At 36.3% G+C, this 16858-nt stretch overlaps 1 protein-coding gene across 6 annotated transcripts in view; it reads right to left on the minus strand.

The window, feature by feature from the left end:
- LOC100645804 (prolyl 4-hydroxylase subunit alpha-1) overlaps nucleotides 1-16858 on the minus strand; it is a 375646-nt gene that overhangs the window by 59219 nt on the left and 299569 nt on the right. The window contains exon 1 of one of the 6 annotated variants that reach the window (XM_048411096.1): nucleotides 6919-6997. The exons of the other annotated variants lie outside the window; for them this stretch is intronic. Coding sequence (XP_048267053.1) covers nucleotides 6919-6982 — 64 coding nt within the window. The 5' untranslated portion in view covers nucleotides 6983-6997. Of the gene's footprint in view, nucleotides 1-6918; nucleotides 6998-16858 lie in introns of those variants that run through there. 6 annotated transcript variants of the gene reach the window in all.

Genomic DNA, 16858 nt, shown 5'->3' on the forward strand with positions numbered 1-16858 from the left:
TTTCACCCATTAAATCTTATATTATAACAAGTTTCTAATAGTTTTTATATTCTTGCATATTATGTGCATCTTGTGGATTTTTTCACCATTTAATTTCCCATAAATACGAAAAGTTCCAAATGTTGTCTATAGCGTATACGTAAAAAGTTTGTAGTATTGGAATACTTCCGTGAGCTACTATATCTACAAATCGGTAATCTTTGTCTACAAATCGGAAGCGGATTACTCTCGCCCCTGCGCTGCCTGCCAGCTTTTCCACCACGCACAGTAGAATGGGACACTAGAAGAATGGCGACGCGAAGGGAGAAGCGTGTAATCGAAGCAGCATCGGCGATTCGTTTGGCCGATTAATCGTCGCGGATACTCGATCGACTCTCGTTCTCTCTCGTCCCGTTTTCGTTTTCGCCCTATTTTGTCTCCGCTCTTCAATTCTTACCCCGCGTTCACCACTTTCATCCCCTAACGCCGTCGATAGAGCGGCTCACTTTTTCGGATGAAAAAAAGCGACACTAACGAGCACCAAATGAAGATAGATGGCTATCAATTAATCACGCTTGCCGAGAAAAAAGAATTTTTTTTCGCAGATTGATTCGAACCTTCGTATTTCCGCGTGCTTAACGCGCACACCTTTCTCACGCTGTTTGTCTAACGCTTCATTACGCAGATCTGTATAATATTTAGCATCTGACGAAGCCGGCACATCTTAAGTCTTTGAAATGATTTATTCATGAATTTTTAATTTGATTAAGTCTCTATAATGTTTCCTGATAGTCATAGATTAGCAGCTATAAATATTATTTGCACGTGTGCCACTGAAGCGGTTCTTTACTGCCAGGTTCTGCATTTCATTCTTGCATTGTATTGAATTTTTGTAGTTGTATGAAAATACTACTACCAGATATAAAGTAAATATACTTGTATTTAAAATTGAAATTTAATATACTTGGGTCTAATTAACTTCCACGTAAATAGTACAGTGATGTACTATTACTTTTTGTAGCCACTTGTAGCCATATATCTTTTGCAGATGGATGAGAATATTTTTCAATTTTGTTTTATTCATCTTATTATCTTGTTGTTGTATTTGCTGAAAATTGGCATTGGGTTATTATTAAATGATATTTAACAATGAAAATTGGTGCGCCCAATTACTCTTGTCAAATTCCTCTTATTCAATCATTAATTAATTGATAAAAATGATTCTCGTAACAGACCGATAGCATAATGTAATGCCACTATATTTCTTAAGCATTGTACGTAAAAATATATGAAACGCTAAAAGTACGATACTCGTAACATTTTTGAAATTACATTCGTGAAATTATAAATTTACATAAATCCAGTCCACTCGTAGGCAAGCAAAACTCCAATCCCAGAGATTTAACTAAAAATCACACGGTGATATCAGCTCGGAGGAGAGTTTGACTGCGTAATCGCGATTCATCACGGTTGCCCCGTGATGTTTCAAACTTTCCTTCTGTTCCATTTCTTTTCAACTGGTTTCGTTTCCTCTGCCGCTCGTTTCCAAGTCGTTCGTTAGTAGAGTATCCAGTTTCCACGATGTCTCGAAAAAAGTTAGACGAAACTCTCGTGATTGCATTAGCATTCGAAGTTTTCGAACGAGAATCCACCTCCTCCGCACGCCTATTCGTCGCTGTTCGAGCGAGGCTGCCAGCAGATCCTCTCTTTTGCCATGGAACTTTACCAGGAGAGAGAGAAGTCTTCCGTTTCTGGCCGGGCGCATCTCGCCTGCTGTTTGCCGATTAAGCGAGTGCCGTTTAATTGAACTGAATATGCAAACGTCTTGGTTGAACGGTGATGCTCGTTCGTCGACGTGCCTCGAATCTAACGCGCGATACAAATAGGTGCGCGTGGACGAGCGAGCGAAACGCACTCGACGACTTTTGATAAAGCATCCCCCGTGATTGAAATTGATATTGCCATTTGTGCTCTAGGCGCGGCTATAAACCCCTTGTATTTGCCCGCGCACGAATGTAATCGCGTTAGCCGAGATAGAGTTTTAACGGAATCGATGGACGTTTATTGGTCTGTTTTGTTTTCTTCGGGGACGTTGCATGTTTTTTCGCTATGTGATGGATCGTCTGGCAAATTGGATATCGATAAAAGTAGGCGTACAGTTTGGACGTTTTTTTCTTTTCAATAATTGTAAAACGAAGAGTTCAGTCATTCTTTTGGCAATATAATTAATATAGGTTTTCTTTTCAAGAAAAATGTTACAAAATGGGGAAATTATTTGCTATGTCGAAAGATCTTTGTGCTGAAGCATCGGTGATTCTAATAGGATCGTAGAATGCGATAAGTTTTGGTACAATGTCGTTTCGAGATTCTTGCGATTGGAATTTTTTAACTTCTTCCGCAAATGGGAATTCGTAAAGTGAGAATTGTCTGTATTTATTACTCCTTTCGTTCGTCAAATATTCAGAGCTATTGAACTCTTTTACAAAAAGAAACATAAGAAAAGCAATTTTATTCATTCTCGTGAATAGTATCGTGATAGTGTTTAATATCGAACGTTGTAAGTGTATGTGGAAGCTAGGAATACAACGTGGCGGAGGTTCGTCACGAGTGTTTCTTCAGGTTCGCTTTTGCTCGTAGGTAACGCGTTAATATGCAAGGTATTCCGTAAGCTTTAAAATTCACTGGGAATACCGCATCAGGAATTCCTTCGACGGCAATTCCTAACTTCTCGCCACGTTCCATGCGTTCCTTAACAAAAACGTCCGAGATAAAAACGACTTACTCGAGACTTATTGTTAGCTCCTCCCTAACCACAAACTCGTTCGCTGTGAATCATTCGATGCTTTATTAACTTGCTAAACGGCCCGCGCCGAAATTTGCGGGGAACGCCGGAAGCTATTTTAATTAAAAGTGACAGTACGCGTAGTTTCATAAATATTCGATATTTTTTATCCGAAACGTTTCAAAGTTTTTGATAAAGTTGATGGGGAATTGAAGATTTTATTAATTAATTCTACTCTTTCATCCTTTAAATATTCGAACGTATTGACGCTTCTTTTATGGAATTATTATTTGGTTTCTATCACATTTTATCAAACAAGGTGCACATACACAGTTTCTCACGACGAATTCTTTCGTTGTGGTTTCACCTTCTTTGAAAAATTGTTCCTTTCTTCCAGTGACACTATGAAAGGCAGGTAATTCCGGGCGTAATTTTCATTCCAAAAATTAACAAAATATGATTTTTGTTATATTTGTAGGGAAATTTAATAAGCTCGAATATCTTTTTGAAAACATAGAAGTAATAAATAATTACAGAAATGCACAATAATGCAGATATTTAGAAAATATTCGTCTTTCGCGGAGCGTAAATTCTGGAAAACTTGTCGGCCGCTTCTTAAGCTATCGATCGACGTTTCATTTTTTTTCCTGGTCCAGAGGGTCGTCAGGCCGATCGCAAATTAAAGAAAAATTCTCTAATCGAGTTTCCCCCAGCGCGTTCGTGTGCTTCATCCCGACACTCCAACTTCTCTGGACTGAGGATTAAAGTTAGGGAACTGAGCGACTTACACCTGCCCGATCGCCGATTTATTCCGTCGCGCTTCCACAAATTTCCTTCTTCGTCTTTCCGCCCTTTTTACCCGGTCGTTCGTCAGCCACCCCTTTTGTTCCTAGTTCACGGCCACTCGAAAGTTCAAAAGCGGTTGCTCGAGCACGCGAATCGAGTGGCTTCCAAAAACTCAGCGGCAGACAAATTATAAATAAAAATGTCAACTCTATCGATCCTTCATGGAACTGCATTTGTTTTTTTATATATTCATACTTCTTATATGTTCATTTTTTAATTGTTTGTATATTAAGCATTTTTGACAAGTTTCTTTCTGAAACCTCGAGATTTATTTCAGCTGCCTACAGTATTTCTGTAAATAAAAAGTATATCATTAGAGTAAAGTACAATATTTGAATAGATGTTTCCGATGTTTTTGTAATTATTAGAAATATGTGCTCGTTTTTTTTTTGTTTTTGTAATATTACTGTAAGCTTTAAAATTGAAATATTGCTATATGTATATTTACTTTTTCGGTTATTTTATTTATTATATCGTTTAAAGTATAATCATTTACATGTAATACATTTAGGTACACACTGAAGATTGATATTTTTTTATGGAAGTGATAGAGTATTTCCTATTATTTGCAAAGAATCATAGTAACATAGATAGGAAAACTAACATTGTTCCAACAAATGAAAATACAAATCTCATCCTTTAACGAGCTTCCACGAGAAGAGTGAATTTCGAAAAATGTCCAAGAATATTTAAAACTGAATTTTACTGAATTTCAATTGATCATCTTTAAATAATATCTTGTTTCTTTAGTCGTTTAGAACTAAAACGTTTCTGTGATTGTTCTCCATATTTACTATGCAACGATTAAATAATTAAATTAGGTAAATAGAATAAATAAGATAAGTCAAGTGTTTTTGAAGAAGCATTGAAGTAAATACCCACTATATAGATAATTTGTTCAAATGAAATCGGCAGTCAAAGGGTTTTAAGCGAACTGGTAGCAGCGTAAAAGGGCAGTGAAAGGTTGTTTCGACGTTTTAAAGAGTTTTAACGATCTTTCGAGGACTTTCATTTTGAAACATTTTGTATGTCGACTTTTAGTTGGAAGTTGGAAGAAATTCTCAAGTGTTTTACCTGAGATATTCGACTGATCTTTAAAGTTCGAAGGGAAGGGGTTGTTTTCGCTCATGCTTTTCTCCTTTCGTCGATGATTTCAAAATGATTAGTTGGAAAGTAATGTCGGTGATTTCGTTCAGAATATTATTGTACAATAAAATCCGATGATAAACAATAGTATCAATTACGGCTGATTTTCGATATTAATATTTAATATTGTAAAAGTGGATGGAGCACCCTTTATTGTGCTTGGAATTACGTAGAGTACCGTTGATACGGGCTGGCTCGTTTCATTGTTCAAAATTGGACAATGAATTTTCTACGTATGACACGTTCTATTTCAATCAATCGTCCTTTATATTTAAAAATATAATTTTTACTTGTGTAGAAAGAAATTATATTTGTACATTAAAATGGAAAATTAAAAATATCACAAAATAAGCCACTGTGAATGAAGCAGTATTTCGCAAATTTGGAAGTTTAAACATACATTCAAAAAGCAAGAAAGAATCGGAAACTGTATCGTTCGAATCGAATGATCGGAACGCAATTATCTGCTTACAAATCTTAGTATTCGTTCTTAACGTAAACGGAGAAAAAGATTGGTAAAAGAGAAAGCCCGTAGGACACGAAAAACAAGAAAGACACGAAAATAAAACGAAAGAAAAATCGGCATTCTCCCCTCCATTGTGCGACGCGAAAGGAGGAAGGCGGTTGGCGGAGAAAGTGGCGGCGCGAGGGACCCCCTCAACGTTTTACAAACTTTTGGAAACGGCTCTTCTTCGGTTTCAATGGCCCTTCTCGCCTCTCTTTTCTCTTTTTCTCCTTCCCTCGGACCTTTTTCTTTTTTTATCCGGGAAAAAACGAGGAAAACGATTGTGCGGAACAAAGGGCCGACTCGTTCGCGAGAAACGCGTTTTCGCCTTGGCTGATGGAACGGCAGAAAAGAGAAAAACGAGATTCGCGAACGAACGCGCGCCAACGACCGGAAATCTAATTGTTCCAGCGTAATTCAGCGTGGCAGACCGCGCTTTGACCAGCACTTCCATTTATCCCTGTGACCATCGGTGACTCTGTCGCGGTCGACTCAAAACCGAATCTAATCTTCTTCCCGAACTGTTGTCGAAATCTGATTACCGGAAGCTCGATCCTTTCGACTTGTGTTGTCTTTTATAGTCGTGCCATCTCGGCGACTTCTTGTTAGTTTCGAAAGAAAGGTGGAGTTTTGCCGAAGGCTAGTGAGTTTGGACACAGTTGCGAATCTCTGTAATGTACTTTGAGGTAGATGGAAGAGGTTGCTTTATCAGTAGATTTGACGTACTGATAAAACAACTTTATCAGTAGACTTGATGTAGACTAAATGGGAATTTATAGAAAATGTGTCCTTTCTTTTGGATGTCCTTTTTTTTGAGTTCGGAAAACAATTAATTTCTTGAGAATGTTGATTTTCTAGTTGCGAATCATTCTGGTGCATTTTGGTATAGATGAAAATGGATTTTTATGAATTCAGAGGGATTTTAACCAGCGTATTGTATCAATTACGATAGCCTGTCTGTGGTTACTGTGAATGCATTTTCAGATTATTCGCCGTGATGACAAATGCATACATTCGCAAGAATCATTAGCTGTATTTGAGTGTTCTCGTTTTATATGGTTATATATAATTATTAGATCGTCATATACAATGGTGTACTTAATATGAATAGATAGCGACAGAGCATTTCATAGTTCCTGTTTTATAGCCTGTCTTTTTCCTCTAATTAAAACTTGAATAATTGTTAGCAAGTTAATTGCAAGTTGAACTAACGACAGCTTGGGGGGTCGCTTGTTATATCATTTGGAATCCGCTCGGTGAACAGCTAAAGAGGGCTCTTAAGCTGATATTTTAATAAATCTTCCGTTTTTTTTTTAATTTAATTTTCACATTAAAATTCCATTACATTGCCGCAATTTGTATTCTAATTAAGATAATAATAAATTTAAATAATTCTATCGATGATATATAATAATTAAACAGCGAATATTTATACAAACTCATATTTATTTTCACACGACTAGAAGAATGGAATGTAAATGAATATTCACAATCATGATTATATCATATTACGTTGAATATTTTTGCGTATTACATGCATTTTGTATGTTGGCGCATTTGAATAAAATTCAAATGAAATGAATGCACGAACATCGAGAGTTTAATAATTATAAATTGGGATTAATAGTCGTATAGGGCAGATATTTATGGGAATTCATACCTTTATCAACGTAATTATAAAAGATTTGTACTTTGGATACATCATTTTCGCATCGCGTGTCCATTTCATATATTTTTCATCCTTGAAATATCTGAAAAATACATAAAAAACCGTAATCTGCTAATAATTTGGCACATTATGGTGGAAAAGGTATTCTCAGATCAAGTCATTCACCGACCACAATACGTTCCTATCCTTCAAACAATGAAACAATATCGATTTAGTGATAAACCTGATTACAAAAATTGTTGATCCAGTGATTCGATTTCCACATTTACGATATAACGATAACTAATAATTTCATCAAATTCCAGTACTGTCTTCTTCAACGAAATGTCCCTTAAAAGTTGCTGGGCTATTTTGAAAATTCTCTGATTCTTCCATGCTGCGCGAATTTCGTCCGTGGAGACCACCGTGTTCATTTTAACATGGTCTAATTTGCCTCGATCGGCGCTCGATTAGCCGTGGGAAGTTGAATTTCTCGTATCGGCCGGCAATTTGCACAAATTCGCCCGGCGAAATTCATAGAAATTCACGCGGGACGGCCGGAACTAATGGATCCAGTAATACACTCGTAGAAACTCGTGAGCATAAATTAACAGTTTCCCCTGTTTCGAAACCGGCCATTTCTGAAAACTCCCGCCAATCGAAACAGAGTTTCTGCGGATCACCGGCTATCAACTGCAGCCGTACAGTCTACTCATTCGCGAATGGAATCGTTTATTTCGTCCATTGTTCCGAGTTTCTTGGTATATCGGCCATTCGGTAATTTTCGAGACAGACCAATTCACCAGAAGAAAACCTTGTATTACTTTATCCATAGTAGGAATTATTTTACCGATAAAACTACCAAGTTGTTGCACTCGCTTTAATAGGTGCTAGAATTTTATTAAATTGGTTACAGGATTATACGGATTATTGTGTCTTGTGAAAGTGTTTGAACATTTATTAGAGAAACATCTCAAGTACATGTTCTATGCGTGTGCTATATTAAACATCTTGAAATTTCATTGTTTCGCAGGATAATACTCGTAAAATTCGAAATCATTAAAAAAAATAAAAAATAAAAAAATGTATATGGAAGTTGCGAGATATTTATTGCACACATATCTTAATACAAAATTAGTCCAGTATGAATTCATCCTGAACCGTCTGAAGCATATAATAAATATTAAATATAGTGCTATCGAACACTGATTTTTGTTAATACGATGGAAATTGTCCGTTTAAATACTTTGGTGATTTCCACGAAATACGTACTCGTACTAAATATCCGGTGACATCTTCAGACTTGTTTCTAATTTAACCAGTGCAATCGCGATCACGTCTCACAACAGCGCCAATGAAATTTCGAAATCTTTCGTATAGTGTACATAACATATAAAAAATATCTACAAGTATTTGAATATTTTCCTGAGCCTGTTTATCATTTCCGTAATCGAGTTCCACTGTCCATTCACTTTCATAGCCACCGTTGGAGCTACAGATTAAATTCATTTTCCGAAATTCTCCGATCTTCTGGTGACATTCAAAGGGCTACAGAAGGTGAAGGACAGGTTGGTATAAGGGTTGAAAGGCGGCATCCGGAAATCTTGCTGAAAGGACGGCGTTAATTAAGCGCCACCCCGGAAGAATAGACGCTCGAGGAATGAAAAAAGAGAGAGAAAGAGAGAGAGAGAGAGAGAGAGTGAGTTGAAACCACTGGCGCAACGGAGAACTAAGGTAAAAAAGAGAAGGAGCGGCCGCGGGAAAGAGACTGGAAGAAAAAGCGGAAGGACCACCACTACCAGAGCAGCCACTATATCGTTAAAGTGTGTAGTGTACAGCGTACAACATTTGCCACGAGGTAGAAAAAGAGCAGTCAACCTTCGCCTTTGCAGGCCACTTCTCTCAGCTTCCGTTTCCTCTTCCTTCGACGCGCTGGTACACGGAATGCATCGTGATTCTTCCGCGTTCCCAGCGCTTGTGCTTTCGTTGGGCGAAGATTCTGAATCTGATTTTCAGTGTAATCGAGGCCGAGAGTGAGAATGACAGAAAAGAATGTTAGAGAGTTTGACTTGGTATCTGACAGATCGTCGCTTGCTTGTTATTTTGGCTTTGGTTTTCAGTTTTATTGAAATCGACGGCGACGAATTAGATGGATCTCTTGCAATTGATACATAAATAATTCCTATCTGTTATTTGGTTTCCGATTATCGATTATTTGATTTGCGACGTGAGCGACGAAGAGAGTGAACGACAGTATTTTGGAGTTTGAATGGATACGAGGTGGAGCGCTCTTATCGTTGTTCTGGATCTAATTTTGTAGACGAGGCTAATGAAGGAAATCGGAGGATTTGCTAGAGTTATAATTGATATACTGTTGATCGCTGTTTGGTTATTATCCCGATTGTAGGTTTAATCGCAATTGGACAGTATATGACATTGTTTCATTGTTATTTTGAATTGTCTCAGACGTGATGTAAGAGACTAAAGTATTATTTGGTATTAGAACATTTGGATTAGGTACGTAGCAATTCGAAATTCTGATGAGATCGTAAACCACCATACGTCTCCCATGACAAGAATCAGAAAAGACTGGCCCTTTGACGATTGAACCGAAAAATTCAAAATTGACGGTAGCCGGTCCTCCGACGGCCGAAATATCGAGTAGAAAGTTTCCAGCAACAAATTGTCGTTGGCCCTCTCAAAGGGACCACTCGTCGAACCGTGAACGAGCATTGTTTCCGACCATTCCTCGTTCCCCAGGAACGATGGAAAAGAGAAACAGCAAATGCCATAGCGCGAGCACAACTAAAAAAAAAAAGAATAAAAGAAGAAAAAAGGTAAAAGAATACTATATAACGGTCTTTTATTCGACATTTTTCTATTTCGTCGAATATGTGCGTCTCAAAAAGGAATAGGAAAGAAAACAAGAGGAAAAAATCAGTGGAAATAGCAACGCGTTCAAAAATCGTAGCTCAAAGGCAGTGTATTTGCGTCGAGAAAAAGAGAATAGCTAGACAGACAGAAGAGACGAGAATAGAGAAACAGAAGGGGAGGAAAGTCGATCAAGGCTGGTTTTCAACGAGTCCAGCAACTTTCGTCGCGTATGCACGTGGTCACGTTCAATTTACCTCGAACCTGGCGTGGTGCGCCTCGATTACGAAACGGCCGGAAGCTAATTTGCGGTCACGCGTAGTTAGTGTCGTCGGGGATGGGAAAAATGGATGAAAGAGCCCCGACGCTGGTTACACCGGGTTAAAAGGCCGAACTACCGCCCGGAAACTCTCCACCTTCTCTAATTTTCCCTCGACGAAGGAGACGATCGACTTTGCATCACCTATCAGCTCAAAGTTTGCAGGTTGCTTGGTGACCGTGCTATTTTGACAACGGTTAAGCTTTAAAGCTGATGTATCGATATTTCTAAAATGGACGATGTACTATTTTCATTTACTTTGTAATATGCTGACCGGGTACGTTATATTCTATGAAAATACGCAACAATTATTAGGTTGTCTGAAAAGTTTTTTTCGTTTTATCAGGAAATAATAGACGCACAACGTTTTTTGTTTTATATTATTTTGTCGAATTACATACGATCCATTTTCTTCTGCTGAGATAAGCACCGTGACATTTCACAGATTTGGTTTCACGTTTGTATCAATTCCAACATTGAAATACTTTAACGCTTCCAATCGAAAACTCTAAGATCCCTAATAGATGCACTCTGGTATGTTAACAACGAAGCAATACATCGCGACCTCAAGATACCCACAGTTAAAGAAGAAATAACAAAATGTAGTAATAGATATACCATAAGAGTTAACAAACATCAAAACGCCCTAATTACTAAATTACTTGATACGTCGGATCAGATCCGCAGGCTAATAAAACACTCTCCGTTAGACCTAAGCACTAGATTCAGCTAGAAATAAACTTATTATAAATAATTAACCATGTCACTGCGTCACGCCAGAGAAACTTACTCAAAATTCTCAATGCGAGAATTGATTGTAAAGTACTTGTAAATAAAAAAAAGACGTTTGTATGAAGATGCACTGTTGTAAAAAAACACGTTTGCGAAAGAAAGACACTTTCCGGACAACCTAATAATTCGGAAGACGATATGCATCGTAAAGATTTTTGAATATAATAATAAATAATATAATGATAAAAGATTTGAAATGTTCGTATTGTTGATTGCAAAATTTTCAAGTTTATAAAATAGGCGACGAATGACGAATTTATCAAAATTACTACAACGAATAAGTAAGCGAATCGATTGATAAAATAGAGAAAAGATCGATCACACAAGGGAGTTCTGTTTCTAAGAATACGAAGTTATAAATAACGTAGATTTCAATAATTTCCTTCGAAAAAGAAAAGAAGGAAAATTCGCGAGGAAGAAGCACATTTCCATCGGGACTCTTGGTAATTATTTTCAGTGAGTTGGCGTTAGGTGGCTGGAGATCGCGAAGGGTCGGAAGCGGAAGAAGGAAGAAAATGGGGTAGCCGCGGGTAGAAAATGGGAGTGACGACGGTAAAAAGTTTGGAAAGTCGAGGTTAACGAGTTCGAACAAGCGGAATTGGATGACACGGGCAAACGATGGACGAAGAAAGCCGGAGGAAAACACAGAGGCCACAGGCGAAAAGAGAGAACCAAGGGGTGAGAAAGAGAGACGGATGGATCATCCGTCCTGAATTAAATTGGCCGCGGGAAAAATGCTCGTGAAACCGTGAAATTACCATTTTGAGGCTCGCGCCCGGCTTCAAAGCCATCTTTTCGCACGATCTGACAACGAACCATCCCAAATCCATTCCAACGTATCGATGACGTTCGTGTCTTTTCTATTATCGCCGTCAGCTCTTCGAACATCGTGTCAACGATGTGCCTAGAATTATTAAGTTCTTGCCTTTTCAGCTGATCGACAAGCTCAAATAATCCCACGTTGCTTTCGAAAACGATTGACACGTGAAAGTGTTTGAAAATGAGTTTGAAGAGGTGTGCGAAGATTAATGGACTGGAGTTTAGACACAAAGAAAACTGACTTTGTCACGCGAATACAAAGTTACAATAACTCGTTCAATTTCTATTGTAGTGTCATACGAATAACATGCCGATCTATCGTGTTTCAAATTTTCTATCGCGTATATGTACGATTATTCTTGCGAGCTACTGTATCATACAGCTTCTATGCCTATTGCATATTTTTTCAGACTCGTTTCAAATTTTACCAATATAATTGTGGTTATCATGCATCGTTACAGTGTCAACGAAATTTCAAAACGTTTTGTATTATATACACGACGTATTTTCAAATAGTTTCATGTTTCAGTGAATACGCACATAGTACTATGTACGTATATAGATATATTAAAAAAAGAATGGTTCTCAAATTGGGAAGACAAATTACTTTTATAGTGTTTGAGAGAAAATACAGGATACAACTAGGCATCACGTAGAAGGAATAAAGAAGGAACAGAAGGAAGCAGGACTTTTAACAAACTACCGCCTCCGCTTAAAATTTCGCGTGGAACTTTCAATGCAAGAAGCTCCATCCTCTGCTCCCCCTTGCTCGCTTTTTCCTTCAAACTACTAGTCTCGTTGAATTGTTAAAGCGACAAAGAGATTAAGTGCACGGACGCTTAGCTCACAGTCAATTTGAATCTAATGTTTCTTCGGCTCGCGAATTAATTTCCTCTCTCCTACCCTGATTCTTTCTTTCTCGCTCCACATCTGTTTTATTATTTGGAAATTCTTTTTTTTTCTATACTCTTGCAATACTTCCATTTCTGTGCATACTACGCTTTTTATAGACGCTATAAAATATAATATAATAATGTATAATAATAATAGAACCACGAAATAATATAATAATATATAATACAATAATAATAGATAAAAATTTATAAAAGAATGTACATAAAATTTAGAAAATATTTGTAAGATTAAACATCGTAACTTTATATTTAAGTCAATTGTATTCGTTGGTGATAATTATTTTCGATTAATTTATTCTGATTTCAAGAAGATAGGAATTGATTTGAACTTTCCTCGAAAATTCCAGTCCTTTTAGGACTTTTCCGATTTGAAATAATTTCTAGCTGTTCGAACAATTAAGGGACTCTTTGCGTACATTGCGCAATAGAGCGTCATGTACGAAAAGCAATCTCTTTGAAAGACTCTTTAATCCGCGACGAAGTGTAGAATCGATTTAATTAGTCGAGAGAGGTTTCGACGGTGAGCGAGAATAATACGGGTGCTCGAAGTATCGAGTAGGACTCGTGACGAGAAAGAAAAAAAGAAAATGAACGAGCGGAGGAGATTCTCCTTTAGCCTTTCGTTAATGTCCTCTTGTTAAACACCACGTGCTCTAATTTTCATCGTACGATACTTATTTCCCGCCTTTTAATTTTGAAAACTTTTATGCCTTTTATAAACGTTCCACTTTGTGAATAGAGTTCCCTTATTTCTAAATCAATTTCAATATTCATACACGTACTCAACATTTGTTTGATAGAGCAGTTCTAAAATATTGGATTAAAAGATTCGGAATGTTTCTCATGTGAACTACAAATATTCAGAACAATCTTTAAACAGAATTTTTATGAACGAAAAACCAACGTATCTTTTATACTAACAGTTTGGTTATTCTCTGCAGCGAAAAATATTGGATTATAAAAACGTTCAGTCTCGGAACAAAAACGACGTAAACGATAACCATCGTTGCTTGATCTCTACCAAACATGGGAAGAGCGCGGTACAATTCAGATGCAAGGCTATTTCTCGGTTTCTACAAAACGAGCATACGCTATTTTTTCCGGAAACTGAGCCATACAACAGAGAAAACCTCATCAAAATCAGTTCAGTAGTTTATACGTGACGCGAGTACAAATAGACTGGCAAAAATTCGAAAAATTAGTTTTTTCAACTCCATAGCACACAAGCTGCTCCTGCATGACAGTTTCATTCTTTTTTATTCAATGTGTAGACGCAACTCTTTTACTATTTGTCATATGTATAAATTTTCAAATTTTCTTTATCAACGATGTTCAAATATGTCTGACATTTAAGAGCTCTAGGCTCTTCTTTTCGTAATAAGGAACCGAAGAAACATTCCATTTTCTTTATTAACAGTGTTCAAATATTCTTGGTGCTACAATGTTTTAGGATTTTCTTTTACAAGTAGAAACTCGAGAAACCTTGCAGTTCCTCATGTAGAAAATATCGCAAGATACCATACAATTTCGATATCGTATTAAATTTTGGGGCAGCCAGAGGCAGGATGCCTCTTGAATATCATGGTGGCCTTTCGAAGGAATATCGATAATATCCTGTAATACCAGTATCGCTGTGCTCTCTGACGAAGTTAGATATAATACCGATGAAACGTCACACACCCTCAAACGATATGAATCGTAATCGTGCCTAAGAGCATTCGATCCTATGCTATAGCGAAGTGTTTAGATCAAAGGCTTTGTGTCCACGAATCGATCTTCTATACTTTATCGTGTAATTCCTCAAAAGACAATTTCAATTCTCTGTACCTTTGAATATTAATCATTTGCCTTACAATTACCATTCGAACGAGGGGTATTGCAAAATGACCGGATTTCCAGTTCACAGCTTAAGCAAACGTGCTGGGATTCTTTCAATTTGTCATTGGTAACGTTACTTATGGTCTTTCCATTTTGTTCGTAACAGCTATTTACAGCTCGAGTCTACTGTATCCCTGTATTATCAAAGATTTGCTCAATTTTTCAGAATTAACTGTTCGCGTCACTTACTATTATTCTAAATTTGTGAGAATCAATTTTACGATTTTCTAATTTTGCTCGAGAAAGATAAACTTTAAAACGTTTTATATAATTCTATTTCATTGACGTATTTATTTGTCTATTTATAACATGTGTTTATTTCCTGTTTTGAACTTTTACATTTTCTAGGAGAATAATAAACTTTGAAATGTTTTATATTTCATTTATTTATTTCAGAAACCATTTAATGTTTAATACGTGATACATAACAAGAAGATGACGAGTGTTAAAGCATTCTCAAATTTATATCAGATAAAATTAAATTATTATTGTAAATTATTATTGCGGTATTGTATTGAATTAGTATTGTAACTAAACTTCGTCTGGAATATTACGAATTACCTTTTAAATATAAGTACATAACTTTTATATACGTTTTTAGATTCGTTTAAATTTTCGCCGATATAATTATGGCAGTCATATCTCGTTACAGTGATAATGAAATTGAGAAATGACTTGTGTAATATATTCTATGACTTGCGTAATATATTCATAAAAAGTTTCTGTCAAATATTCAAGTATTTTCGCGAGCCACGAAATATTAAGAAACATTCGTTATGATTATCTTGTGCAAATCTGTCAGAATTATTCATTATTGAAAAGCGTGTTAAGTAAGCAGGGAAGAAAAACTAAATTTTTCGCAATTCTTTCCATGACCCTGAGAATTTCATTTTACCCTTTTTTTCGTTCCATCGTTTGCGTATAAATTACGATGAAACTCGACGAACAAATTATCGGACATTGATAGAGTCAATATAGAAGTTCGAGCCGAGCCGCTTGCCTCGAGTTGTTCGAACGCAATGAAACAAGCTGTGGCCCTTCCTCGAGGAAGAAGAGTTCAACAGCTTGGCTAAAACCCTACTCTATATTCCGTGGTTTACGCGTCGTCATAAAAAACTTCATCGTCGAGCGACGTTGACTTTTCACAAGTCGCAATTTCCAGAGATCGAAGGTTCATTCTACGTAGATCCCTTCTACGAACGAAGTATATTATATAAATAGGGAAGAACAGTTCGTAAAAAAAAAAAAAAAAAAAAAATCGAGTCACTTTATCATTTCCTTTTTACAGTTTAACAAAATTTGATTCTTTCTTTTTCTTTGAATTTTCACATTTAAAAGTTATCACCAGTGATGGCTCAACATTTTTTGTAGATTAAAAAATCAATAAAGTTAAACCAAAGAATCTGTTAATGGAAATTGACCGAAAACACTTGTAATCTTAAAATTAAAAGTTAATAAAGACAAATCGATTTGAAATACGCGGATTTTTTTAAATAAAGCGCAATAGAATTTATTTTAAATAAAAATGACGCATTGGAACGTAGATAAGGCAAATAAAAAAAATAGCCATGTCTAAAAGATTAGAATTCCAAGTGGAACGAGTTAATTGTTTAAAAGACAGGATTCTAATTTCTATGATTTGAGCGTTTTTTTTTTGGATAATATTGATTCCTTGGGTTGATAATTTGCAAGCATGAAACTTTCCTTTCTTTCTAAATTAACTAAATTACCAACGAAGTAACAGACGAAATGAAATAAGTATGGGTAGTTCTGGTTTCTGATTAAAGCCAGGAGAAATTCCAATTTTCATGATTGGAAAATTTGGCTTCGGTGGTTTATGGACGGTGAAACCGAACGGATCGATCGATCGACCAAGATTTTTCTACGTACGATTCACAGGATTTTACGAAACAGAGGGAGAAAAGAAAAGGAAAAAATAGCTGGTTGTAAAATAAATAACTCTGTCGGTTTCGCGAATCGTAAATCTGACCGCTTGGAACGGCTCTGTTTCGCCTTTCTAACTACCGTCATTTTTCCCTACGTTCGCAAAATTTACAAGCTTTTTCAAAATTCCAAAGATTTCGTCTCGTATAGTTATCAGAAATTTTACAAAATTCAAGATTTCTATATAGTCTTTCAGTTAAATAAAATAATCGTATTACATTTTACGAGCTATTTTCAAGCTTCTTAATTTATTTGATTTTATTTAATTCAATCTTAAGATATATGGAAATATTACTCGAAGAGACTTCTAAAAATTGTTAGAAATTCAAATTTGCATAAAATATTGAAATCGCGTTAAACGGTTTTCTTACTACATGCCTTTTCTTGTAATTCTTTACTTATCATTTTCTTTTAT

The sequence above is a fragment of the Bombus terrestris genome, chromosome 12 (assembly GCF_910591885.1).
Source record: "Bombus terrestris chromosome 12, iyBomTerr1.2, whole genome shotgun sequence".
NCBI classification, from domain to species: Eukaryota; Metazoa; Arthropoda; class Insecta; order Hymenoptera; family Apidae; genus Bombus; species Bombus terrestris.